At 38.0% G+C, this 25,632-nt stretch overlaps 2 protein-coding genes across 2 annotated transcripts; both read right to left on the minus strand.

Moving 5' to 3' along the window:
- Positions 1-2,298: 2,298 nt before the first annotated feature.
- Positions 2,299-12,772, minus strand: LOC149009213 (putative MYST-like histone acetyltransferase 1). Its single transcript, XM_089162153.1, has 9 exons — positions 12,401-12,772; positions 10,532-10,620; positions 9,590-9,649; positions 8,582-8,791; positions 7,200-7,268; positions 6,703-6,864; positions 5,178-5,271; positions 4,146-4,288; positions 2,299-2,908 (listed from the first exon to the last, which is right to left on the minus strand). The coding sequence occupies exons 1-9, from the start codon at positions 12,720-12,722 to the stop codon at positions 2,705-2,707; spliced, it is 1,353 nt and encodes a 450-aa protein (XP_089018279.1). The 5' UTR covers positions 12,723-12,772; the 3' UTR covers positions 2,299-2,704.
- Positions 12,773-13,738: 966 nt separating this feature from the next.
- Positions 13,739-23,937, minus strand: LOC149009214 (protein HEAT INTOLERANT 4-like). The gene is made up of 14 exons (XM_089161844.1): positions 23,609-23,937; positions 23,078-23,116; positions 22,877-22,930; positions 22,618-22,681; positions 22,324-22,382; positions 21,992-22,116; positions 21,792-21,851; positions 18,151-18,209; positions 17,002-17,081; positions 16,804-16,842; positions 16,251-16,313; positions 16,094-16,141; positions 15,875-16,003; positions 13,739-14,325 (listed from the first exon to the last, which is right to left on the minus strand). Exons 1-14 carry the CDS (start codon positions 23,774-23,776, stop codon positions 14,278-14,280), a joined length of 1,035 nt encoding a protein of 344 aa, XP_089017970.1. The 5' UTR covers positions 23,777-23,937; the 3' UTR covers positions 13,739-14,277.
- Between the last annotated feature and the right edge of the window lie 1,695 nt (positions 23,938-25,632).

Raw genomic sequence — 25,632 nt, forward strand, 5'->3', positions numbered from 1 at the left:
ATATACATTCAACTTTAGAACATTTTATTATAGTTATCGCTTGACCGAGGACAATACAAAAACAAGTTTATTCTTGTATGAACATATGCAAAGGGAACAAACATTATCATAGAAGCATTATAACAAAGGCTCATCAAAATACAAGAGGACACAGGATTACTTGGTAATAGAAAAGAAACAAGCACAATACATCATGTATAATGGTTTTATTTAAATTTTATAATGTTAAACAATGTTTTGTAGATTTAATAAGTTACGTGACATATTTTTTATATATATTTGTCTTATCCATCTTAGATGTAGAGATTCAAAAGAATAAAAAATTCCTCAAATTAGGTTTTTATTTTGTATGGATGGTTTTTTTGTTTATGGAGGCATGAAAATTATACATTTAATTGTAAAAAACAGTTCACTCCCCATTTTTACAAAGACTAAACCCCTTTTCCTTCTCCCGGTTTTTTGGTTCCCATACTTATTTTAAAAATGTATTAAACACGTAAGGTACAATTGCCCAGACGAATTATTGGAAATGGTCTATTTACTGTACAGATTGATTAATAATTATACGTATCCTATCCGAACTATTGCCGTACCGAATTTAGTAACTATGCTCACGTTATTGCAATTGGCCTGGCAATGGGGATGCATTAAATTATCGATCTCATAGTACACCAGTTATACTTGTGACCAACGCGTCACGAATCGTACGCGTTTATCGATGGGTCCCACTTAGATAGATGATGGGAATTGGGAACCCCATTAAGATGTCGTAGCCACGTGACACAATCTGGTTGGTGGTAGCTAAGGACGGACATCGTGTGATTCTAGTCTATTCTTCTCTGTTGAAAAGATTTTCAATTGCTGCGAATGATCCGAAATATGAGATGGAGCCATGGAGGTTGTCGTTGGGACTTTTCACTATGAACGGTGCCCCCACATGATTAAATTCGATTCTGGAATCTGGACCCCCGTGGGTCCCACCACAGAAAGGTATGAATTTTTCAAAATTGACCTGGTCCAATGATTTGTTTGGGTATCAGTTTGAAATTGTATGAAACGGTAGAAATCGAACGAGTTAACCAGTTAATCTTCAAATTACCATTGTCAAAGCCTCAAAGGAGAAGAAATTCAAATTCAAATTCAAATATAACCAGCCACATGCAACTCGGTGGACTTTGTTATTTTATTTGGTGACCGAATCTTCAAACTACCATTTATTGAAAACCCAATTCAAAGAACTCATTCATGTTTTTGAAAAGTCGAGCCAAATCCAAAATAAAACGCGACAACTAACAGCCACACACTTAGAGCACAGAAAGTAGGTGGTAGCCGTCTGACCTTCTCGTGTCTTCTTCGTGTTATTATTGTACATGGATATTGTTTAATCAGCTCTTCTTGACTCCGTGCGTCACACACTCTCTCTCTCTCTCTCTCATCCCTCCCATATTTCCACGTTTTGTTCCTCGCATCTCATCGGAAGATTCCTTGGAATGAATCTAGTTCGCCACTTGACCATGACATCCACACTTGATGCGACATGGTTTGATATCATCCGAGAAGGTAGAATATGGTCTATGCTCATTTTCTCGTGCAATTAATGCATGAATTAAGTTGTTTTCCAATCTTGCTAGGCTGGTACATGGACACGTTTGCATTCTGAATTTGTCAAATTCCTAATAGGATGCACATATAATGTACCATTTTTCTCACCAACCATTATCAATCCGATAAAATTATCCGTGTGACATATGTTTATTTTTCTAGTTTTTCTACTAAAATAATTACCAAAATTATTAAATTTCAAACCTAACCCTCACAATTCGTTTTAACATAATAGGATGCAAATATAGTATTATCGCTATCCGATCATTTTACACCCTTACCGGTACCTTTGATGCCCACTGCTAGATGGGCAATACACAGATTTCATTACATCTCAATCGCACATGAAAAGCGTAGCTTAGGTCCAAAGGCCTTCCCCGCAGAAGCAACTTTGCCTTTCCCACCACCAACACATCAGACACACACTAGCGAGATCCATCAGAATCCGGATCACATCTCCCCGTCGGGGGAGCACAGATGGCTTCCTGACCACAAAAACCAGTGGGTTCCACTGGTGGAAAAAAGTTTATTTTTAATTTTTTCTAAAAAGTGTTTTTCACCGTGGGTTCCACTGGTGGAAAAAAGTTTTTTTTTAATTTTTTCTAAAAAGTATTTTTCACCATGGGTCCCACTGATCTTTGTGGTTAGGAAGCATCGGGGTCGCTGATCCAGACCTGATCCATCATTGTGGGAATACAATCTTCATTTTCATTAGACTAACCCTTCAAGGCTTCAATGTTTTACTTACAAAGAGCTCTCACAAAATCACTGGTTATCGTTAAAACCCGTGGAAAACCAGCTGAGGGGAAATTCAGATTAAGATGAGATGTCACTTGGTGACAAACAGTGTGCCTTCTGCACAATGATATGCAATTAAAGCATCAAAACCCAACATGCTCAAAAGGGAACAACTAGAGACCCTACATCACCATCATAAGAAGGGACTCCAGTGATGAAGTTGGATGCCACCTTCAAACTCTGAGACCCGAAAAGCAGAATGGTGTGAAAACCAATTACATTTACTAATACAACCTACATGTTACATCTTTACAAGAATTCGCAAGATCGAAAGGGTGGTCGCAAGTAATAACCCTGCTATTGATCAACCTTGCTCCTTATAGGGAGTCCAGATTAACTTGCTAACATCAACCTCAAGACCCCCACGACCTGCGGCCTTAAGATGGCGATCAAGAACCTTGGGGTCTGCACAGATGGCATGCTGCCCTTTCCTGTACTGTATCAAGTCTAGGCTCTGTAGTGTGGTCAAGATTTCATCTGGCTTTATAGCTGTCATGTCACTAAGCTCCTGCAACAAGAGACAGATTCACAACTCAGTCAAATTTTAGAACTGCAAGGCTCAAAAACCCATATAAAAATGGTTAACTACTTAATTTTCTGCTTTAATGAAGACATTGTTAAGTAATTGTGAGACATTCTCCACCATCAGATTCAGGGTTTCAGTAGGGAATCAACAATCAAGGAATTGGCTCCACAGAGCAGGTGAATATGCAACAACAAACCCACGGAGCCTACCAGGCTATTGGAAAAGTTAAGGGAACATAACCCGACTACCAACACTAAACCAAAAGTTTGTAAACCCAGGGATTTTCTGTTTTGACATATTAAGCTCCACATAATGTCACAAAACAATTGGTCCACAATGACCTGTTAAGTGCACGTGTATTCATAGGGACAAACAGATTGAAAGATGAATATGTATACAAACATAAGTTTTAGCAATATGTTCTTTTTTTTCACTTCCAAAATGTTAACTGAAATAAAAGGAATAATATGGTTGTTGATCAAAATAGGGTTAGGCTTAACTATGCTAGCATTCATAATCCATATTTACTACCACTCCAACCAACACACCACTAGATTTATTCAATATAATATGATTCTACGTAAATACATATAAACACAGGATAGGCCACAAAGAAGAAGCTGAAACCAGCTTCAAATTGTGTGAGGTACATATTGGCACAGGCCTGACTATCAGGACGGCAAGGAAGGCTGACTTTGAGATTGTCAGATCCTGATCAAGTGCTCACGCAATTTCCTTTTCTTTTAGTTTCCTTGACTATGTCTATTTCCTTTCTTCACTGATATTTATTCCTTTTCCTTTAAGTTTCCTTGTCTATATCTATTTCTTTTTCTTCAGTAATATTTGTTTATTTTTTCTCTTAGTTTCCTTGCCTATATCTATTTCCATTTCTTCAGTGATATTAATTCCTTTTCTCTTAGTGATTGCTTTTATCTGAACACAGATCACTCTACAGTGATCATTCCCATTCACTGTGCATTGGAGAAAATTGGTGATCGCCAAGTGATCTTAAAGACATCTGAAAAAAAAGATACATTTCAGTCTGACAGCAAACAAAGAGAAACTTCAACCAAAAAGGGGTATGCATTGCACAAGGCTCCAGCCCCTGCAAGCGGAATGGAGCAGACTCACAGTTGTGCAAGGTCTGCCCTCAAGGAAAAACTACATCATGCTTTTGCATTTTAATTAGCACGAGGGTAAAGAAATGATCCATGCATACCTTAATGGAAATGTTGCTCTTGTGCTTCTTCAAGATTTCTAAAAGAACCCTAGTCCAGTAACCCTTGTAGCTCACCAAGCCAAGGTCAGAAAGAGGCCTTTCAGGTGTGCCTACCTTGCCTTCCTTCTTAGAGAGTTCATATGCTGCTCGACATTAAATCCACATAAAAAAGAATTTTAATGTGCAGACAACAATTGCAATAAAAACTGTTTATCAATTTGAACAAAAAAGGCTCATGTTTCTGGCACAACCCGAGGGCATCAGCAGTTCAGTGCAAATAATGACGCACATACTTGAGACAACCAAGGCAAAAGAGTACACCAAGGGAAAGCCCAAGGAAGATCCACCGATCTATGAGCTATTCAATGCCTCAAATGATTCTTTTTTCTTTTATTCCCGCCTCCCCCCCGGCCCCCTGTAAATGCCTCCCAACGATTCAAACCACCATGCATTACACTTGTAAGGGCAACAACACTGCTTGATAACACTAGAAACACCAGTCAGTTTGGTGCCACCAAAGTAATGGGTTATTGGGGTGCATGACAAAACAATTCTTTATATGTCACACACTGACACTTCACTCAAAGCAATCTCTATAGGCTGCCATTCAGATGAGCATTTTGGTTACCCAAAAAAAAAAAAAAGATGAGCATTTCATACCACATCATATATTTCTACTATTTTATTGTGGTTCTTTATTTTGGGGGGGGGGGGTTATTTGTCTGGGTATCCTTAACAAAAATACTATATAAGCAAACAATACAAGCAATAAGGGCACCTTAGGAACTGAAGCACCTAGAAAAAGGAGCAGGGAAGTGGAGCTTTTCAGCCAAGCCATTCAACTCACACAGCAACCCAAAACAACAATATATGAGCTGAGATCTAACACAATTGGTCTGCAATTTAACTGTCCGCACCATCCACTGAGAGATCTACCACAATTTTATGATATTATGTGTATTTGTTTTAATTTTAAATAAGGTACAAAAGAAAAGAAAGGAATATAAGTAGTATGAAGGCAACTTAGCTTACAGAAAGCAATTAGAAACTTCCCATAGCCTTTTCTCTGGTAAGGAGGCAGGGTGAGAATGCAGGCCAAATTATAGGATTCCTCTGAATGCTTTTCCTATAAAATCAGGAGAGGTGTAACCAAATGCACTACACAACCAAACATAAGATAAAAAAAACTGAATTTTGAAACTAAAAAACATGTTCAATTAATCATCCAGTAAAACACGCGATGGGTTAACATGTCAAGTTGATAATCTAATCAACAAAACAAGGGAATGGGAAGGAACCATCAACAAACTCACTCAGAATTACAGCCCACAAAATCGAACCAACACTTTCATTAAAAATTAGATCGCGCACATCACAAGCTCAAACACCCTTATATAGACATATTCAGCCATGAGATGATCTCAACTTCACAAAGTGCAAATAATAGAGACTACATGCATTGCCATTAAATAAAGATGATTAAATAGATACGAAAATGGTGTGCACAAATCCTTGCCAAAGAGTGTAAACTGTGTAACAAGCAGGATTGGGAAGGACCAATAAAAAAAAAGAACTTGGAATTACAGCCCACAACATTAAACCAAGGCTTTCATGCCAAGAGTGTAAACTGTGTAACAAGCAGGATTGGGAAGGACCAACAAAAAAAAAAGAACTCGGAATTACAGCCCACAGCATTAAACCAAGGCTTTCATTAAATATTAGATAGCACACATGACAAATTTAAACAACCTTATACATACATATTCAACCACAAGGTAATCTCATTTTTACCAAGTGAAAGTAATAGATACCACATGAGTTGCATTAAATACAAATGATAAAATAGATACGAACATGATGCTCATGGTGGGGACAAGTCCATGTCAAACATTGTAAACTGTGTGACAAGCGGGCATATGGATTCCAGCATTTTCATCATCAGTGGATACCAATTCCCTGGTAGGCTGGTATGTTATCCTTTCTTATCTTCTATTGTTCACCATGAGCAGAAAGAGAGCTGATATACAGTTCAAAACGGAAAATCATACTCCCCCTCGCCTGCCTTTTTAATTATTAAGTATAATTATTGTTGTTATTATTCCATGTACATTATGTCCTCACCTCTCTGAGATTGAGGCAAACTATTTCCCCCCCTCCCAAATGTTATTTTGAAGCGTCTATTATTGCAGCATGATAATGGATTGGTAAACATGAACTTCCATCTGAGGAAGGTACCAAATAGAAACCCCAAGAGAAATGACTAAAAGAATCAAAATTATTATGGGAAAGCAATGGCCCAGGCAAGATTATCTTATGCCACCATTGGTATCAAATGCCCCAAGGCTATCCCCACTTCCCCATCCAGAGCAAGCTGATTAGTCATGGATAGATCTTCCTCCAATGAATTTAACTTTTTCCATTGAATACAGATACCAAGCACAAAGCTACACCTACAGAAGATCTTAATATATCAGCTCTAACATCCATGTGTGACCACAACAACGACAGGGACGCATTCTAGTATTGGAGCTAGCAACAAGAGAACTGAAACAATTACCTTGGAAAAATATCCAACCATGTGGCATCCCCGATCATCACATTCACATAGAATGTAAAACAGGAAAAGGTCAACATCATAATACAGTGTCTTGTGATCAAGAAACAATTTTGCCAAATAGCAGAGATTCTGCCCATAGACCTTGTTCTTCTTACCATCAACCTGTTAAAAATCGCCAAGACGGATCAAACAAATATACTAGATGTACAGTGCAAAAGCACTTGCAAAATAGATAATTATGGGTAGAAGAGATGTCTGACAGTAAATACATATTTGTAAACCCCAGAAAAAAGGGGGTGAAATGAAGTAAATTTGAAACGTTAATCTGCAGATATTTATATAATAAGAAACATGAAAACCTGAGATAGTATTGTCAAGAGACAATCAAAGGCAACAACTAATAACTTGCTAAGACAAGCAATTAATTTGTAGTTTTCAGGTAAATGGGAAAATTCAGAAAAAACTCGGTTCCTTGAAAGAAGTAAACAATAACTTGCCTCGAACATTGACAGGGTGCCATTACGATATATCTCATCACCTGGGGGATGCTTGAGATCACATTTTCTCTACATAAGAAAATATAGAAAGCATTACTTAACAAAAGACAATGCAAGCCAATTAGAAGCCAGAGGAAAGCTGAAAAAGAGAGTATTAATCACGGTCTCATGCGCACAAGGTCCTATATTCTTTTGTACATTGTTTATTTTTCAAACAGCCAGTGAAAGCCTTGACTGACTTGTAATGGCCCAGAAGTGAGGCAATAAATAGTTTCATGAAAATCATATTATATAAGTAGTAGAGTACATTAAGCAGTTGTAGTTGGCTTCAGTTTAGTCAGGGTCCTCTTTTGGTTAGTTGCATGAGGCTAAAGTTATTCTAGAATTAGGCTTCAAAAGTTTGAGTCAGTATTTAACAGTACTTGTTAATTACGTCAACGTTCCTAAAAATTTTAAATATAGAAGATCCCCCCCCCACCTCTTAAAAATATGTAACTCCTTCCCCCTTTTTCCCTGAACAGATCTCTCTCTCTCTCTCTCTCTCTCTCTCTCTCTCTCTCTCTCTCTCTCTTTCTCCTTAGTAACTCTCCCTTTTCTCTTTCTTCTATACCATTAGTCAGCCTAGTCTTGGTTAATGTTCATGGATAATGTTCACAATTCTAAAATAGGAGTTTTCCCTTACATTTTTCCTCTTTGTCACCTACCACTTGAAACTGTAAACCATCCTACCCTTTTCCCACCACCTTCCTATTGTAGTCCAGTGGCTTCAGCCCTTGATTTTGTTAACACTAGACTGTCCAACATCAGGGGTAAAACTACATACTGATGTAAATTATGCTTCTGTATCCATAAAGTCTCTTCTCCACAATAAAAATTTTCTTTTTCCTTACCAGAAAAAAGCATTTGGAATCTCTCCAGTACAAATCAACTGGAAGGTCCATTGGCTCAGCAAGGCCCTTTACCAATAGTGTCAGCAATGTTGAATTCAGAAATTGTAAGGATATCGAAATCACCATTCTGGTCACATCAGGGCATTTTGAAATGAAATTCCCTAGGGGAACTTTGAATGAATATAGTGAACCATTACATGCTTACTACTCGCTATAAAGTGCACTAAACATCCAGGAATGGGCAGACAAGAACAAAAGATTGCTACATATCATGCACTGAGACCTCACTTTGCAATTAAATTTCCCCATTCCCAAAATAAACCTGAGGAATATAATGAAGTGTGACAGAAATAGAAATGCAGTATATGTAACAACAGAGATAACCAAATGCCAAGTTTCTTTATGGATAGTAAGCTTTAGTAGGAACATGTGAAATGATCTAGTGCAAACTCAAGTCAAACTAGTAGAAGTTGAGGCATAGCTTTTGCTCACCATATGTCTCTCAAGCTGTTCTTTTCGCTTCATGAAATTCAGGCAAAATTCACAAAAGTACAGCTTCGGAGAGTCATTGTATTCTGGCGGAAAGGGGGAGAAGTACCATGTCTCAATCTCGTATTTTCCAAGTTCAATAGTTGCTATGTTTTTCACTTTTGTGAATTCTTCGTGTTCACGCAAGCTGGCAGCATCAAGCTCTTCATGCCCCTAAAAATGAAGCAAGAGGCCCCCCTTCAGAGTAATCAACAGGAAATTCCAAGATGAAAAAAATAATCATGAGCAGGAGAGAACTTGCTGGCATGTGTATAGAATAGCAATGAGAATAAAATCAGAAATAGAATCTCAAAAATACAAAAACAACAAGACTTATTCAAACTAAATGGAGCCAGCTACATGGATCCTTGCCTTCTAATCAGCTTTATTTGAAACCATACTAGATACGAGGCCTAAGCCATGCATAACCTCCTCACAACTTCTCCTAAGGTTATCTTAGCCCCGCCCCTAGCTCTTCTACTTCTACTTTGATCTGGATTAAATCACTTCTCTGTATAAGGAAATTTAATGGCCTCTCCAATCTTGAAAGTACAAAAATCAAAGGATACACCCATTACAGAGTCATTCAAAAACTCAACATAAAATAAATAAATAAAATAAGAAAATTACACTTCTAAATAAGTAAGGGAGCAAGAGAAAGGACAAAGATTTAACTTTTTCTCAACTGATTAAATTTATCCATCAACAGTAGTATTTAAAATCAAGTAGTTAATATCAACTATGAAGGGAAGAAAAAGTACAAGAGATGGCAATATTATACCCAAAATCTTAGTTAACCATGCTTATAAGATGTATAGCAGCTCACTTTTCATTGATAAAGAACATAAGAGAGGGGGGAGAGAGAGAGAGAGCAAGAGCAGACAGGGAATAAAAATGCCTAGCTTCAGGTAGTGCACTATTGCTTTGCAAATACAAAATGTAACCACTGAATAAAGTCTGATTAATGCATACCTCCACATGTATCTCGTCAATCTTACGTTTCTGGTGGCGTGTCAATTTGAAGTTTGTTGCCTGAAAAGACCATGTGTGTAAGAAATATCTAACAGGCTGTAAAATTGAAATTCCTCTCTACGAGAGAAAGATATTGGGGAAAAAGGGGAATGAAAAAGGCACAAAATAGAACTACAAAAAAAGAATAATTCGATCAGAACATGATTAAAAGTAAGTGAATTTTTTAAAACATGGATAATCCTCTTCTATCAGGTAGGAAGGATAGCAGATACAATTAATAGTACAGAATTGTCATAGTACTCTGTGTACTGGGCATAATTCCTATTTATTAATTCTTTTTTGGGATGAATGAACTATCATTAGCAAAACCCCAAAGGACAAAGAAGGAAAATATAAGGGGGAAGAAACGGGGGCAGCCCTTAATTAAGAAGCTGAGAGAAGAGGAAAGACCCAGGTAACAACAATAACCATTGTTCCTTGGCATATCAGCTACAGAGGGAGGGGAAGCAACTGCAGCCTAGTAGAGGGATCAAAATAGATGGCATCTAGGGATCTGGAGCTGGAAGTCCATCTACAGAGGTTGTGCTCCCACCAAAGGTGGTGAACTACAGCACCAAAGACCAACTTACTAGCAATGTCACAAATAGAGGAACTGGGGAAGGATTGTAGGATCCACAACCAGTCCCAAGAAACCCCATAAGATGGCCAAGAGCAGGGCAAGATGGAGGAGAAGAACTTCCTCCAAAGGAAGCTGGAGAAGAGGCAGGAGAAGAAAAGATGATCCAAGTCTTCGGTATCATTCCAACAAAGGCTGCAGCTTGAGCTAATGGGGGCTCTAGTGGTGGCTTTAGGGATGGAGAAAATGCCAAACCAGTACAGGTAGGAGGATTGAAGGATTATGTAGAAAGTAGTGAATAGGAGTATGGGGGGAACAAAGAATACCTTATCCTCTACTTTCTCATCCACATCATTCTCTACTGATTCAAGATCAAGTTGTTCAAGCTTCACCCATTCATCAAGCCTCCTATTGACTGCAAAAGGAACAAGTAGCAGAATAAATACCAGATCTGTGGAATCATGTGCTAAGAATGACGATTAGGTATTCCGATGCTAATGATGAAACGAAATTGGCTAAAACACGAGCTATTGCCAACAATATCAAATACCAAGATAGCTACTTCTATAAAAATATCAACTTGTCGAACATGAATATTACAATGCGAGAAGGTTCACCAGATTGAGTTTTACCAAATGGCCCAATCTGGATTTCAAACCTAAACTTGGAAGTTACTGTGTCCGCAAGGTATTTTATTGGAAAGAAAGTAACAAGTACATCTTTTTAGACAAAGCGTGAAATCGATCTCATATGATCACATCATTTCTGACATTGGAAGAAACATTTATAAGGCATTTGAAGCACACAAATGTTGTGAAGATCACTCTTAATAAAATGACCACTAAGGTATCAAAAGAAATGATTATTTTACAATTACTCAATGTTTAACCGTATTAAAGTTTATGTATATAAATTGAGAAGGAAAAGATATACAAGTCAGGGAGCTGAATATTTTCACCTAAAAAATCACATAGTCGAATGTGGGTATTTTTTAATGTATTCCTAAGGTGGCCCAAGCAGACCTCTAGCAGCAAAGTTACTTTTTAATTTGTTTATCCTGTTCGTTTAACTTCAGCTCCGGCTGTCCTCATCATCTTCAACCTCTCATCAAACAGCCCAACTCACCACACTCTAAAAACCTAGAGTCTTAAAAAACCACAATATTGAACCAAGGCGAAATTAGTGCTCACTTTATGATGTAGAACCTGGGAAGATTCAAACCATCTAGGAGACTAGGACCATTCGAACCAGTACTGGAGGCTGTTGTGGGGATGATGTATTGTATTCCAAAGCTTGGTTTGTGGTTTAGTTCTGAAGGGCTGTTATGAAATCGAAGTCCTCATGTTCAGAGTGCAGAAAGATCAAAGTCCCAGAGCGCGAAAAGATAAAATTAAATCTGAAAATATTACGCACAAAAGTAAAATATTTTAATTGTCCTTATAAGATAGCAAATCGTGCAGGAACAGTCCAATTTTCACATTTTCAGACAGCAAACAATAAAATCCCAACACGACAACACCAGAGTCTCCTAAAACCCTAAATCCCCAATCATAAGTTCATAACCCTTTTTGCAATGAAGGGCCAAAAAAAAGTTTTTAGTCCTCAAAATCTAACAGGAAATCCAATTTTCCATTTTCAAAAGATCTCCCTCCAAGCCGTATTCGATGAAAATGAAGAGATGTCAAAGGAGCTTCTTACTTCCAAAACAAAACCTCCTACATCTATATATAAACGCTGGTTCATCAAGAGTACGCAAGAAAAGCACTTCGAATTTTGAGCTAAATTAAAACCTAATAATCAACTCCCCTAAAACCCTTATAACACCGCTTACGTATTAAACTAACAAGACGAGAAAAGGGGGAGGAAGGGGTGAGCCAAGGTGCGTCATTCACCATCTTTCTAGAATGAGTACTTAGTCACTAGTAGCGCCTTGAATTAATACATAACCCCTAAATCCCTGAAAACCCTAACCCTAGCCAAGAACTCCAATCCGACTGGGAGAAAGGGAACATAACAGGACAGAGTAAAAAGAATAGAGAAAGATATACACTCGGCGTAGTGGATGGAGTATTCGTGATCGTTAGGTCTACATAACCCCTAAATCCTTGAAAACTCAAACCCTAGCCAAGAACTCCAATCCAACTGGCAGAAAAGGGAACATAACAGGGCAAGGTAAAAAGACAAAGAAGACATACACTCGGTGTAGTGGACGTAGTACTCGTAATCGTTAGCTCCGGCGAACAGCATTTTCCGACGTTCGATGACCTTCACTGGGTGAAAATTTCCGTCTCTCCAACGACACATAACGCGCGTGCCTACTTCCAGTGGCAGCAATGCAGCGTTCCTATTCATCGCTGCCTCAATTTCTGCTGCTACAATATCGACATCCATCGTCGAAGGGTTAACTCCGTCGTCGGCCTGATTCTGTTCTCGCTGCTCGTAGCCGTTGCCGGAGGTATTGGTCCTCGCCGTCCGGCCGTTTTCGGCTGTCTGAGTTGGTGTGTCAATGGAACCCATCTTCCCCAAAATGTTCGGATAAGCGCCAAAGAGGTGGGGGGAGGGCTTGTATTGGAGGGAGAACTGCAAAATAGCCCTTCTACTTTTTCTAAATTGCAAAAGACACCTCGTGAGAAGACGTCAGCCCCCTTGTTTTTGAAATTTGAATTTTTACGAAACAACTTCGGCACCAACCTCCTGGACGTTGCATTGGTTAAATGTATTTAGGGCGTTGATTCTTGAGAGATTTCAGGGCTCTGGCCGGGGTCGGTCGGCCCTCACAAGGATTTGAGATTTAGGGTAGGGGAGACGAGATTCGCTATCTTAAAAACCGAATAGTTAGGGTATCATTCCACAACCAAACACAAACCCAAGTGAAAACGGGTGGTTTTCAAAATACCTCTTTTTTATAAAGCTTTATGGTCCATTTGTGATGTGTTTGGTTACCCGATTCGAGGGACCTGAGATCCTGCCCAGCTCAGCTTATGACCAAGGTTTAAAGTAGAGACGTATCGTCCTGTATTGAGTATTGACTAATGTATTTTAGCGTAATTTAATGGAGATAGGTATCGAGATCGAGATGTATCGTATCGGTTGGGTCAAATAAAGATACATATCATCTAGTATATGATTAAAGAAACTATCAAACTACTATTGTTTATTAGACGAACAGAGGCAATACTCATTATTTTAACACTAAGAAAGTGGTAAACAGAGTGAGAACGCAACCTCTTGGGTTCATCTATTATTCTTAAGTTAAGAATCACAATAAATCTATAGGAAAATGTACAAAAAATTTTTAAAAGGAAGAATTACAGAGAAACCCATGAGTGTATAAAAATTATTTGCAGAAGGATTGTATAAAAAAATTTACAAGAGAAAGATTAACACTAGACAATGTTGGCAATGAAAAATCAATGAAATTTCACATTTTTTTTCATGCCATCTGGAAAATACACGAATACGAGAGAACAAATCATTATTTTCAAATTTAGAGAATAATTCATGAATTATTCCCAGAATTAAATAACTATAGTTCAACCACGCAAACGCTTTTCAGTTTCATAACCCGTTTATGAGTTTAAAATGCGCCTCAGAACGGGGCATAAGAGTGTTATCAATCAATTAAAATCGCATTATTCTCTAATTTAAAGGTAAGGCCATGGGGGACCAAAGCCAGGGCCGTCAAACCCATTATGCCAAAACTAGTCAAACTTCTTCAGGTCTTAAGATCTTTCATTATGTTCAAAGAACAAATTTTACAAAAAAGAAGGAAAAATCTGAATGAGAAATACAGGGGAGAAAATTAATGCAATGGATTTCCAGCAGATGAGCCTAACATCATTCTCAAATTACAACCCTCTGAAATTCTATCAGGGTAAAAAAACTGCTATAAATTTATCCTATGATACGAATCCTCGATTCAGGATCATTTGGAAGGTTGGTGGTCTCTTGATTGTTGCCTCAAAACTTCCTGACCTATCAACGAATCTCAGCTTAAAACCAATGATTTGGCAACCAAAGCCAGCCTAGTGATTCCCATAGGAATGAGCCAAAATTTTAAATGAAGTCAATATCACAGAATTGCATGAGCCTTTCCATAGTACCGATTAATGAAGGGAGCCTGCACAAAACATCATCAATAGATTTGCTCAAATTGGAACATAATAATCTATCAAAATATACAATAGAGAAGCAAAACAAGGTACGAAATCCCATTCCTATGCCCCAAAGGAAACATGCCTTTCTCCAGGAACTCAATCAAATTAATGCACAAATACATTCATTGGCGTAAAGAAGATGCAAACTTGTTTGAACAACTGGGTGTGTATGTATCTATATATATATATTGTGCTTTCTTTATTTTTAAACATCCAAGGAGAGTCAAAACTGTGACATCTTCAATAAGAGGTGTTGGTCATTGCTAACTAAGCTAATCCTTTTTTTGGTGGAAAGGGGGGGAGGAAGAGGGGTACTATTACACATAACACCAAGGAGAGTCAAACTTGTGACCTCTTCATTAAGAGGTGTTGGTCACTGCCAACTACGCCAACCCTTTGGTGGTGGAAAGGAAATCTTTGCCTCAACCAAAAAGCCAGAACAGCATTACAGCACCCATTGGTTAGCAAAAAGGGTCAATGCTATCTAAGATCCTGGAAGATAAACAAGGCCTCAGTGCCATTTGTTGTTTTCCCCAATGGCAGCTACCCATAAAATTTTATCCCACAGCTTCCTCAGAATAATCTCTTTCTTTTGGGTGGAATCTTCCTCAGTATGATCACAATAAAAACTGAATGCTAGAAAAATACACAATGAACATAAGGTGCTCAATTAGTTTCCCAAGCATAGTATTAAAAGATAGGTGAATATCCTGTCATGTTCACTGTAACCAAATGTTGAGGGGCAGGGTCATCTTTTAGCCTCCCCTCCAGAACAGAAAGGATAATAACTATGGTTATGTGCATTAAGGACAACTAAATAAGAACACAGATTCGACCTTGTTTTTACATTCAGAGCAGCATCAGAGATCTACACTGATGGTGGTCCTTCAGAGGGCATGTCAAAGCTTTGAAATTTTTCTTTGGTAAATCAAGCCCATCAAGCATTGAAGGTTCTACTGAATCAAGTCAATGAGGATGGTTCAGTAGTTGAAGCCTTGCAGCATACTAAGGTCTTATTGTGGGAAGAGACGTACTGAAAGGAATTACTACCTTCTTGATTTGGACCTCAAACCAATAATAGAGGAGGATTCAGCCTAAAATCATTTTGATCAAATGAAAACATCACAATACATGTGTACATTTCCCCCCTCTCCTTAAAACATATAAGATCTCTAGCACTGAGGTGAACTTATCTCAATGGAACCCTAAATTAACAAAGATGGTAAATGGCTAAAGAAGCAAGTCCTTCAGCATTGAATTTGTGTTTGTTTTGCAGATTCTATCCTCTGTGAGCCGTATTGTTTTTATCATGGCTGCAATTGTCATGTGGTATCTCCTTGAGTTGATTCTTCAGCAGAGATTTACAGGTCATCCTTCTAACAGGCATTCCATTTTAATGCTACTTGTCCAAAAAATCATGAAATCTCCTTTCAGCTATCTTATATGCTTCATTTCATGTTTAGGTAGAATGCTTCTGATGAACAAAGAGCGCAGCATGGATCAGAAAAGTACCTTCACTTGGGAAACATCGGGAGTATCCGGAGTATGTACTGGATAGAATTTGTAGAACTTCATTTTCTCAAATGCTGTTTTTGTCTCCTCACTCATTTCCTCCACGGCCTTTTTCCGAGTTTCCCTTGCCTAAAAATCAATGAATCTTGTATTAAGGATGTGACATCAGAACTTTCAGTCAAAAAAGTTGGCCAAGGCAATAAGTAACTTTAGAAATACCTCTCGATTAGCTCTTTTGGCTTCTCTGACCTTCTCTTTGACAAATTCCTGGGAAATTATGACCAAACATGATTTGATAGGAACAAGTAATGGTATAGATCTATGAAAAAAATAAGTAAAAGCCAAGATTATATGTTTTCAATCAACAGAAAAATACCTTGAACGCGTCTTTCTGATCTTCAGATAACTCTTCCGCTTTGATTAGGTCATCAGTAAATTCCTGGAGATTACATAGTCACTACTTAGGCTTGGAAGAGAAATGAGACACTGAACAAGAACAATGTAAGTGTCCCTACAGACAAACAACAAACGTCTAAACAGAGCAAGGATTCCTACACAAGCACTGAAACTGCCAATCTTTCACCTAAATTACTCCATGCCTGTGAGTTGCTAAAAAATCTACAGGAACTATGTCCTTGTCTATTTGATAAAAGCAGGAAGAAAAAAAAAATATATTGGAGCCAATGATGGATGGGATGTGGCCTCATAACCTGTCCCAAAGAAAATCCAGTTGGAAATCATCACAATCTTGTCAAAAGGCCAGTCGGTAGCTCAAAGATGCTCAAATGAAAATTACAACTCAGCATATAGTTCAAAAATGAATGGTTATGCATCACAGTCAAATTGTAACTTACACAAAGTCTTTCTAAATTTAAGCAGGTGATACAGGATGAAATAAAAAGATAACGTGCATAAATAATAATCTGTACCTCAAGTTCATCAAGTTCCCAGTCAAATTCACAGAAGACCTGCAGGAAAGAAGATCAAAACCAAGTCTCACTCATCTTGTTTCGCTGCACTTCCACAACCACTATGAAGAGAATATCGGAGGAAGTCATAGAAGCTTGGCAAAATCAGTAGAAAACTAAATTATCATAGCTTTAGTATTATTCAGCATATAATCTTACAGGCTTTGGTTCAACCGGATATAAGATTGGAACAATTGTACTCTGCTCAAATTCATCCTCCTTCAATGGTTGATAGAAATCTATTAAGAGAACAAAACAAAGTTTCACAAAGGTAAATTCAGAAAACAAGTGAAAAAAATCCAAATATTAGACATAAGTTAAAGTCAGTTGAGCCCATTCAGTCATTAGGACAGCATGAAATAGCAAACCAATCCACTATGTGGTCACATGAAGGTCCATGTCAATCACACGTTCAATGTTCCTTCCGTTTTTCCCCTCCCAACAGAAAAAGGGTGGTCAATGAGAAGTGAAAAGACAAAATTCTGCTAAACAAGAATTGAACTGCAAAATGGTAAAAGTCAGGATGACAATAGTTGTCAAGGCAACCTATCGGCGTCCAAGCGCCTTGGCTCATTTATATACATGAAAATTCTAATTATATAGGAACACACATAATCTTTGATTCTCTTTGGAAAAAGTGGAAATGGATTTGGAGTAATAAGACTATTCCAATTATGATACTCATATAGAAAGAATCCAATAAATGATTGGACCACGTGCGTCCAGCCCCCTCCAGCATCTTTGGATAGCCCATAGAAATGATAAACTTTGACGACAATACCGAACATAAGGGGTTCAAATTACAAGACCTCTAAGACTGCCTCCAGAAAGGTAAGAAATAATAGGCTGATGCAATAACTAGTAATGCTGAGATTGCATAACATTTAAAGAATCACACGCATGGTATCCATCTACTCTGAAAAAGTTTTGGGAAGAAATGAAAGTTCTTGAATCACTAAAGTTGAGCAGCTTTTTGAATTGTCTAACCACATACAGATCTAATCCATTGAAAATAACAGCTGTAGGAAATTCTCATCACCTCAGTATATTATACGTGTCAGTGTACCAGGAAATAATATCATCAAGCGTAAGGAATCATGCAAACCAAGAACTATACAGAGTTGTCTCAACAATCTCAAGCATAATAGAGAATATGAGGCCTCAAAAGAGGAGATCAACTAAATCTACACAAAGTAACATTCAAAGTCCCAGGCCTTGGACCAGCTAAGTACTACCATGAAGAGAGCACCAAACTTGAAACAGGGAGCAATCACCATAGAGAGTGAGAAAAGTTTTTAAGAAACTTACAAGGTAGACAATACTCATACTTCTTGATACGCTCCAGCTTCAGGTGTCTCAAAGCAGCACTGCAAGACAAAGATTCAAGGATTATAATCTCCTTACAAGCATGACAGCAAAAAAGGTTCAAAACCCTAGCAGCCTCGAAAGAAGCTTCCAAAACAACTTGGACAAGGATGCAGCAAAAACGACATGCAAACCTTTAATACCATTCCAAGCCATGCATTAGGAAGCTGATGTCATATTTTAGTATCCTCTAATATAAAGGTCACAATATCTCTGGAACGGTATATTCTTTCAACATGATGCATATCATGTATAAATTATAAGTTAAACAGTAAGAAGAATTACTTTCACACAACTAAAACACGCAAGAAAACAGGAACCCATGAGGACAAAGCTTGTTGGTCTGGTCAATAAAGGTTCTCTCTCCGCCTGGAATCTTCTTTGCTCCTCTCATCTCCCTGTCCCCTGGTCCCGCTTGGTTTGGTTCAAAGGCCTCATCCCCCGTCATTCCCTTACCCTTTGGAGAGCCCTCAACCATGCTCTCCCCACCCAAGCATTCCTCATTAGCTGCCATATCTCCGCCAACCCTAGTTGCACCCTCTGTGGGAATGGTTCAGAGGACATTAACGACTTGTTTTTCGCCTGCCATTTTTTTCGCCCCCTCTGGTTAGAGCCCTTGCCTCCATTTGGTCCCGCTTGAGACGCTCACATGGGTTTGCTCGTGATTGGACTTGGATCTTGAGGAATTATGCTGGTAACTCTATTTGCGATCGCCTTGGCAAACTCGTCTTTGGTGCCTCCGTCCATCACATCTGGTGGGAGCGTAATCTTCAAAAATGGACTTCCAAATCTCAATCCTTAGACCTGATTTGGAAAGCCTTCTACTTTGATGTATCTTCTAGATTGCTATCTATGCCCCACCCCCTGTTGCTGACACCCCCAAAAAAAGGTTAATTGTTAGTTTCTAGGGCCTCAGTTGCTCCTTCATCCCCCCTTGAGCATGTGCTACCTCTCCCTCCCTTTGTTTTCTTGGTTTTTTCGTTTGTTGTATGCTTGCTTTTTTTAATATATTATTTATTCATCCCAAAAAACTAGAAGGTTCTCTTCTGATTAAGACATTCATGACATACTTTGTGGGCCCATGTACTCAGGAAAACTGCACCACAGCAACAAGATCGGAGACGCAAGCAGTTCTCAGCAAGACAACATGTTCATGAGGTGGGCATGGCTCCAAGGAACAGGAGTTCTTTTGAAAAAATCACATATATGATGACAGAAACATTCTTCTCAGATGAAACTTCAAGTAAGCTCATCCTCAGCAACCAACCTGTTTTCCCTACCATTTAACTAAATTTAGAGATCTCATAACTGGACTCACACAATTGCAAGCCTTTGGATTCCTCAGGTAGATGATAAAAATGTCTACCGACTTTCTGTCCACATACAAACATAACTATGCCTTAAAGTTTTAAAATAGGATATTGGTATGCTCCCAACTCATGGTTCTGAATATAGGCTCTCTGAGCTCTCTGAGATTCTAGATTGCTGGCCAAGACCTTAGATTGGCTCATATACTTATGGATTTATATGTTCTATTTCTTTCTGTTTGTGAATTGTTGTAGGCTGCAGCTTGCTCCACCATAATTTTGTGCCTTCATGGAGAGCTGGAGAGAGATTTCCATTGGATTTGGACCAGTTGCTGTGGTGTCTCTCTTGCAGGGGTCGATGCTCCAGCATGAGATAGATCCCATTAAAAGTACAGCTTCCCATAAAAGGCTGGCACTCACAACTACTTTTTGCACTTTGGGTCCTGAGGTACTGATTCAGTATTGAGGTTTAATTGATTTGTTCGTTTTTTCTCCTTAGAGTGCATCCTCTGTGGTTAGGCTCTTGATGGCATAATCTTACAGTCCTTACGTAAAATCTATTGGACCTTCTAGTTAGAAAGAATTCTATTTGGCTACAACAAGTACCACTTTTGAAGGTAACTAAATGCTTAAAAAGATAGATGTGTTAAAGCATAAGGTGCCACTGAGAATTCTAATAACTAAAATTATAAATTATTCTTAGGAGGGAAAGGCAAGTGAGTGTGTCCAAGAATTTTTCTATACCAGTTGACAAAACCAATCGCCGTACTCAAACCATATTTCAACAACAAGAACAAGAAGCCTTATCCCAACTAAATGGGGTCAGCTTCATAGCTTCTTGCCTTTCAATCAGCTCTATTTAAGGCCATACTAGATACAAAGCCTAAGCTATGCATATCCTTTTTCAACACTTCTATTAAGGTTATCTTAGATCTGCCCCTAGCTCTTCTAGTTCCTTCAATCTGGATTATATCACTTCTCCGTACAGGGGCATTTACAAGCCTCCGTTGAACGTGGTCGTGCCACCTCAAATGACTTTCTCACAGCTTATCACTTATTGGAGTTACACAAACCATATTTCAACAAGTATAAATTAAAGATTGAGTGCACTATTGATTGCAAATGCCCAACCATTACAAGGTGTAGTTGACAACTAACGCATTCAAGCTTATAAACATTGCCAATATTCACACAAGTTAGGGTACAAAAGCAATCGGGAAGAAAATGATCAAGATGTGCTACCAGAAAATTACAAGTTATAGATTTGATTGGTGCAACCAGAAAAGTGAATATAAGAACAAAACATGAAAAATGAAAGTTAATGTGATTAAAGATAAAAAATGGGAATACAATCAAAGTAAAAGCATCAGTATCAGTATCAGTATTAGAAAAAAATATCCTAATGGAAATGGTCAACATACATATAGAATACACTTTTGGAGCAACAATATCAACATAAAGTAATAATATAGTGATTTGTTTCTTTGTCCTAACCAAACTGCAGCTAAAACAAGGAAATAAGCCTCAAGCAGTATTATAGTTTGTTTCAAATTTAAAGAATGTTTCAGAAAGTTGAAGTTTCCTGTCAAAAAAAAAAAAAAAAACTACTATATAGGAGTTGCTGGTACTTTTTTGGCTTTTGGAATGATGAATTTGAAGACACATGTGCCTTTTAATGTGTGTAGTGCATAAAATCACACCCTGTCAGCTGTTCAATTCCTAAATTAATTGTATAAAAAGTACCGGTACACTATAAATATCAATCATATCATATGGTACCACACTATACCAGCCAATGCAACGCAATACTAATCAATGACAACTTTTTCACTACACAAACAGAAGGGGGGGGGGGAAGAGTCATTACTCATTGTATCTTTACCTATATGTACCAGCCCAGACAAAATAATATGGTGTGAAACTTTAAATCATGCATACAATACTGAAACAATATAGTCCATGCCACATGTGTTCCCCTCTCTTATACAAAAAATGGGCAATGGTTGCAACACTCGTGGATATCATGAAAATATTGGGCAGAAATCAAAGGAAACACTATTAGAAATTAACAGGGGATAGCATATCTCGTAATAATATGGCGTGATACTTTAAACCATGCATACAATAATGAAACAATATAGTCCATGCCACATGTGTTCCCCTCTTTTATACCAAATATTGGCAATGGCTGCAACACTCCATACGGATATCATGAAAATATTGGGCAGAAATCAAAGGAAACACTATTAGAAATTAACAGGGGATAAGCATAACTACCGTCTTTGAGTGCAGCTCAGTATATAAATTTGAAATTTCTTTCTGTCCACTGGATTGTCTCTGTAAGATGATATGGTAGAAATTAAATGATGGCAAAAAGAAATATCACTGCGCACTAGATTCAAGAAAAGACGGGTTACAAAATCACTTTGGATGAAAATATTTAGAGATGACCCAAATAAGCACATGGAGGAGGATACCTTTCTTCTAAAGGAATATATGGGACCCAATCCATTTTCATTTGCTTCATTGGTATAATTTCTTCAGTCTCTCTTTGAACTGATTTGATACCAATCTTATCTGATGGCGGAAAAGGGGACACCACCTGTCAATAAAAATGGATGTAACTGACAGAGCTCCCAAACATGCCATCAAAAGATCTCTTGATTATGATTCAGATCAAAAAAGAAAAATCAGCATATGACGCTTCCAAATGAAATGCAGATTGGAATCAGGACAAACATAGGTTAGTTTGGGGCAATAACTAGAGTCTTAAACCACTATGGTGAAATTAGCAGATGAATGCACTTACTGCCACTACAACAGGGATGCAGATTACTTTATTTTCACCCTTGACGCTGACCAATTGAGCTGAAAGGCCAGAGATATGTGTTATTTCAAAAACAAGATTAGTACAAAGAAGATTGAGTAAAATCATATATCTGGAATTGAATTTCTCAAAGATGCACCATCAAAAGGAACAAACTGAACATCAAACATAAAAACGGAATTTCTAATCAGATATCAGAAACCTGTACCTCTGGTTTACGACAATATGGTCTAGGTAAATAAAAATGAAAGTATAGAAAGCATATAAGACACTTACGTTCTGTACAGCTGAAGAGGAAAACTTTCTCCCCATGAAGCACGCCACCTTCATCAAATGCATTCTGATGAAAAATTAAGAACTTTCAGCACCAACAACTTTTAAGTCACTTTTTGTTATTCGGAAAAAAACTCCTTCGCCAATGACCAGGATCATTGGCTACATATTTAATGTCTATGTGCATATTTCTTTGAAGTTGAGGTTGGAGGAGGAAATAAGCCAAACACTAATGTACATTATCCAAAAAATTTGCACTCACTTCCAAGTTTGAAAAATCCCAGTTGAACTTATAGACGGAGTCCAGTTGATCCCACTGCAATTAATTGATCAAAATTATTTCTGAGTCATGTTGTCCAAACTATAAAATTGGAAGAAATAATAATAGAAAAACAAAATGACGACTTGATGTGAATTAAGTAGTAACAGTAATAAAAGAAGACTAATAAAGTTCCAGTCAGACCTCTGTCCCAACAGGAAATGCAGCTTGCCACAAATCTTCCTACAAAACGGAAACCAACATTTGAATCAATGAAAGAGAAAACAAAGTCAATGTCCGACTAATTTAACTATATAACAGGTAAATTCACCATCTGCACAGCCAATCTGATGCAGTTGAGGATCGGTTGCAACTAGAACTGAAGAAACAATGAAGATCGAAGAAAAGAAACACACAAGCACGAAAGACTGAACTGCTGGATATACATCAGAGCTCCAAATGCAAATTTACTAAAACGAAAGTCCGAAATAAGCAACTTCCAAGTCGTAGCAACTGGTTCCGTACAATTCTATTGAAATTAATCGAAATCAAAAGAAAACAGCAGCTTGAGGGGGGATATGGCTAGAAATAGAACTCCACCGCACAAAATAGCGATGGAGAAAGCGAAACCTCAGTAGCATGAAGCAAAGCCCTAATAATTTCAACATGAAGACTCGTTTATGAAATACGATTTCAGAATGGAGTTGAAGAAGGGGAATGGAGAAATAGACAAACCAGATTGCGCTTCTCGCGAAAGTATTCAGGTTCAGCTTCAGTTTTACGAGCAGCAGGAGCTTTAACTCGTTTTCCTCTGCTGGAAGCTTTGGTAGATTCTTTCGGAAGCTCTTCAGGAGATTTGCTTTCTTCTTTGTGATTCGATTTTCTCTTCGAGCCTCTCGCCATGGTTTCGTGAAGGAGAAAAGATGATGCTGAGAGAGTCTCTGAGACAGAGAAGATAGAGAGAGATTGGACTATAGGTTCACGGCGTGAAGAGAACGCGGTTGGCCCGATCTTGAAGGAGGAGGCGGCATGAGAGATGAAAAGATAGAGGCTGAGACAATTTGAATTGAGCCAGGGTTTAAAGTCGGTAAGCTACCAGCACGTGTTGAGGACTATTATTGTTATTATTTTTTTTTAAAATTTTTCAATTTAATCAGTTTGATTTGAAATAAGTGACTATCTGGTCGCGTGGTTCCTACGCCAAGACCAGGTCATTGTAAATTACTTCTCGACCCAATAAAATGACAAATATTCACTAATGTCCAATGCAAATCCTCCCTTTGGCCGGTCCAATTCAGCGAACCAAGCGGTCGCCTGGTCTGACCATTTAAGTTTAGGGCAATGCCAATTATCAATTGGTTTTACATAGAAAACCAATTTTTATTATTTTTTCTCTCCGGCCTACACAGAAGATTTATTTATTGATGATTTTTCTTTTTTTTGGTCAATAACATTGTTAAACAAAAGGTCTGAAGACTTAATTCCTCAAGAGATGACCTCCAGACCCAAGACTGATAGGACTTATGATATGTTTTGAAAGCCCATAAGAGCCCTAGGATAAAACCATGTTCAACCCTCCATCACCTCTTAGTCAACAACAATGGTTGAAGTCCACGCTGCATACATATGCTCCGCAAATTCAACATCTTGATGACCCCAGGAGTTCCACCCAAAGGTCTCCTGGCCCTTGCTAGAACACCCCTTAATGGTTTATGCTTTGTGAAAGAGAAGGTTGGATTGACAACAACCTGATCATTGTTATTGATGATTTTTCAAAGGTCTTAAGACTTAATTCCTCAAGGATGTCAAAAACGATAGACTTACTAATATGTTTTGAAACAAGTGGATATGTTCAATATCATTTACACCATATTCTGTAATTTACTTAAATTTGTGGAGTTCAAAAGCTGGCGACCGATTTATGATTTGCGAATTTGGGTCGTCCAGCAGAATATGTGTTTCCATTAAAGCCTGAAAGAAGCCTAAGCCCATTATCAACTGGTTATAACGACTGGGGGCCCATAGCTTAGGGAATGGAAAGGAGGGGAGAAGAAGGTCTGAACTCAATACTTCCTTGATCTTACAACAAACAACTACATAAGAGGCTCAAACCATTATGGTAAAACCACATCCACACTTAAAGCCCATTTTGCAGTTTAAAACGATTATTGGACTTATACAATGCATTTAGTGATGGTCTTAGACAACAGTTCTAGTATTTGCTAAAACGGTAGGTTTTTCTATTTCTAAAGAACCGTGGTGAAAAAATTGGTATGAATAACAACTTTTGTTGAACATACAACACAAGTTCTATTAAGTAAACGAGCATAATAAGATTGTCTTGATGGTGCCAGTTATGGATATTTTATAATAGACCTGCTTGGGTCGACCAAAGAAGAACTAGACCAATCAAACCTTGGCCGGACCATGAATAAAACGAAGGCACTAAATAAGGTATACAATTTGAATCATATCCAACCTCCTTAAAGATAGGGATAAGGATTCCGATCAAGTCGGGTTACTCTTAGAATCCAGATCGGACTCCACAACTACAATCCAAGTAATACTGTCTTGGCGGATAAGATTCCTCTCCTCAGGAAGCTAGCAACAATGACAGAGTTCTATTCGAACTCCATTACTGCATAGTTAAGGTAACCTCTCATAAGACCTATAAATACCTACATACTCATCAGGTATGCACTCTTAAGTTATTGAATACATTGAGAGATTGAGCTGGCTTCCTTGGTTCGTTTGAACTA

Source organism: Hakea prostrata, chromosome 7 (assembly GCF_041222555.1).
Source record: "Hakea prostrata isolate BN-2017 chromosome 7, UWA_Hpros_2, whole genome shotgun sequence".
In the NCBI taxonomy this organism is placed as follows: domain Eukaryota; kingdom Viridiplantae; phylum Streptophyta; class Magnoliopsida; order Proteales; family Proteaceae; genus Hakea; species Hakea prostrata.

What these genes read in the sequence shown, in the direction of transcription:
- LOC149009213 (XM_089162153.1), bottom strand. Translation starts at nt 12,722, where the DNA reads ATGGGTTCCATTGACACACCAACTCAGACAGCCGAAAACGGCCGGACG. An exon ending in AACAGCTTGAGAGACATATG is followed by an intron (nt 7,269 to 8,581) that starts GTGAGCAAAAGC and finishes TTTCTTATGTAG; the next exon opens with AGAAAATGTGATCTCAAGCA. An exon ending in GCACCCTGTCAATGTTCGAG is followed by an intron (nt 6,865 to 7,199) that starts GCAAGTTATTGT and finishes GATTTTTAACAG; the next exon opens with GTTGATGGTAAGAAGAACAA.
- LOC149009214 (XM_089161844.1), bottom strand. Translation starts at nt 23,776, where the DNA reads ATGGCGAGAGGCTCGAAGAGAAAATCGAATCACAAAGAAGAAAGCAAA. An exon ending in CATTTCCTGTTGGGACAGAG is followed by an intron (nt 22,931 to 23,077) that starts GTCTGACTGGAA and finishes AATTAATTGCAG; the next exon opens with TGGGATCAACTGGACTCCGT. An exon ending in CCGATGTTTCCCAAGTGAAG is followed by an intron (nt 14,326 to 15,874) that starts GTACTTTTCTGA and finishes TGTTTTGTGCAG; the next exon opens with GCTCCCTTCATTAATCGGTA.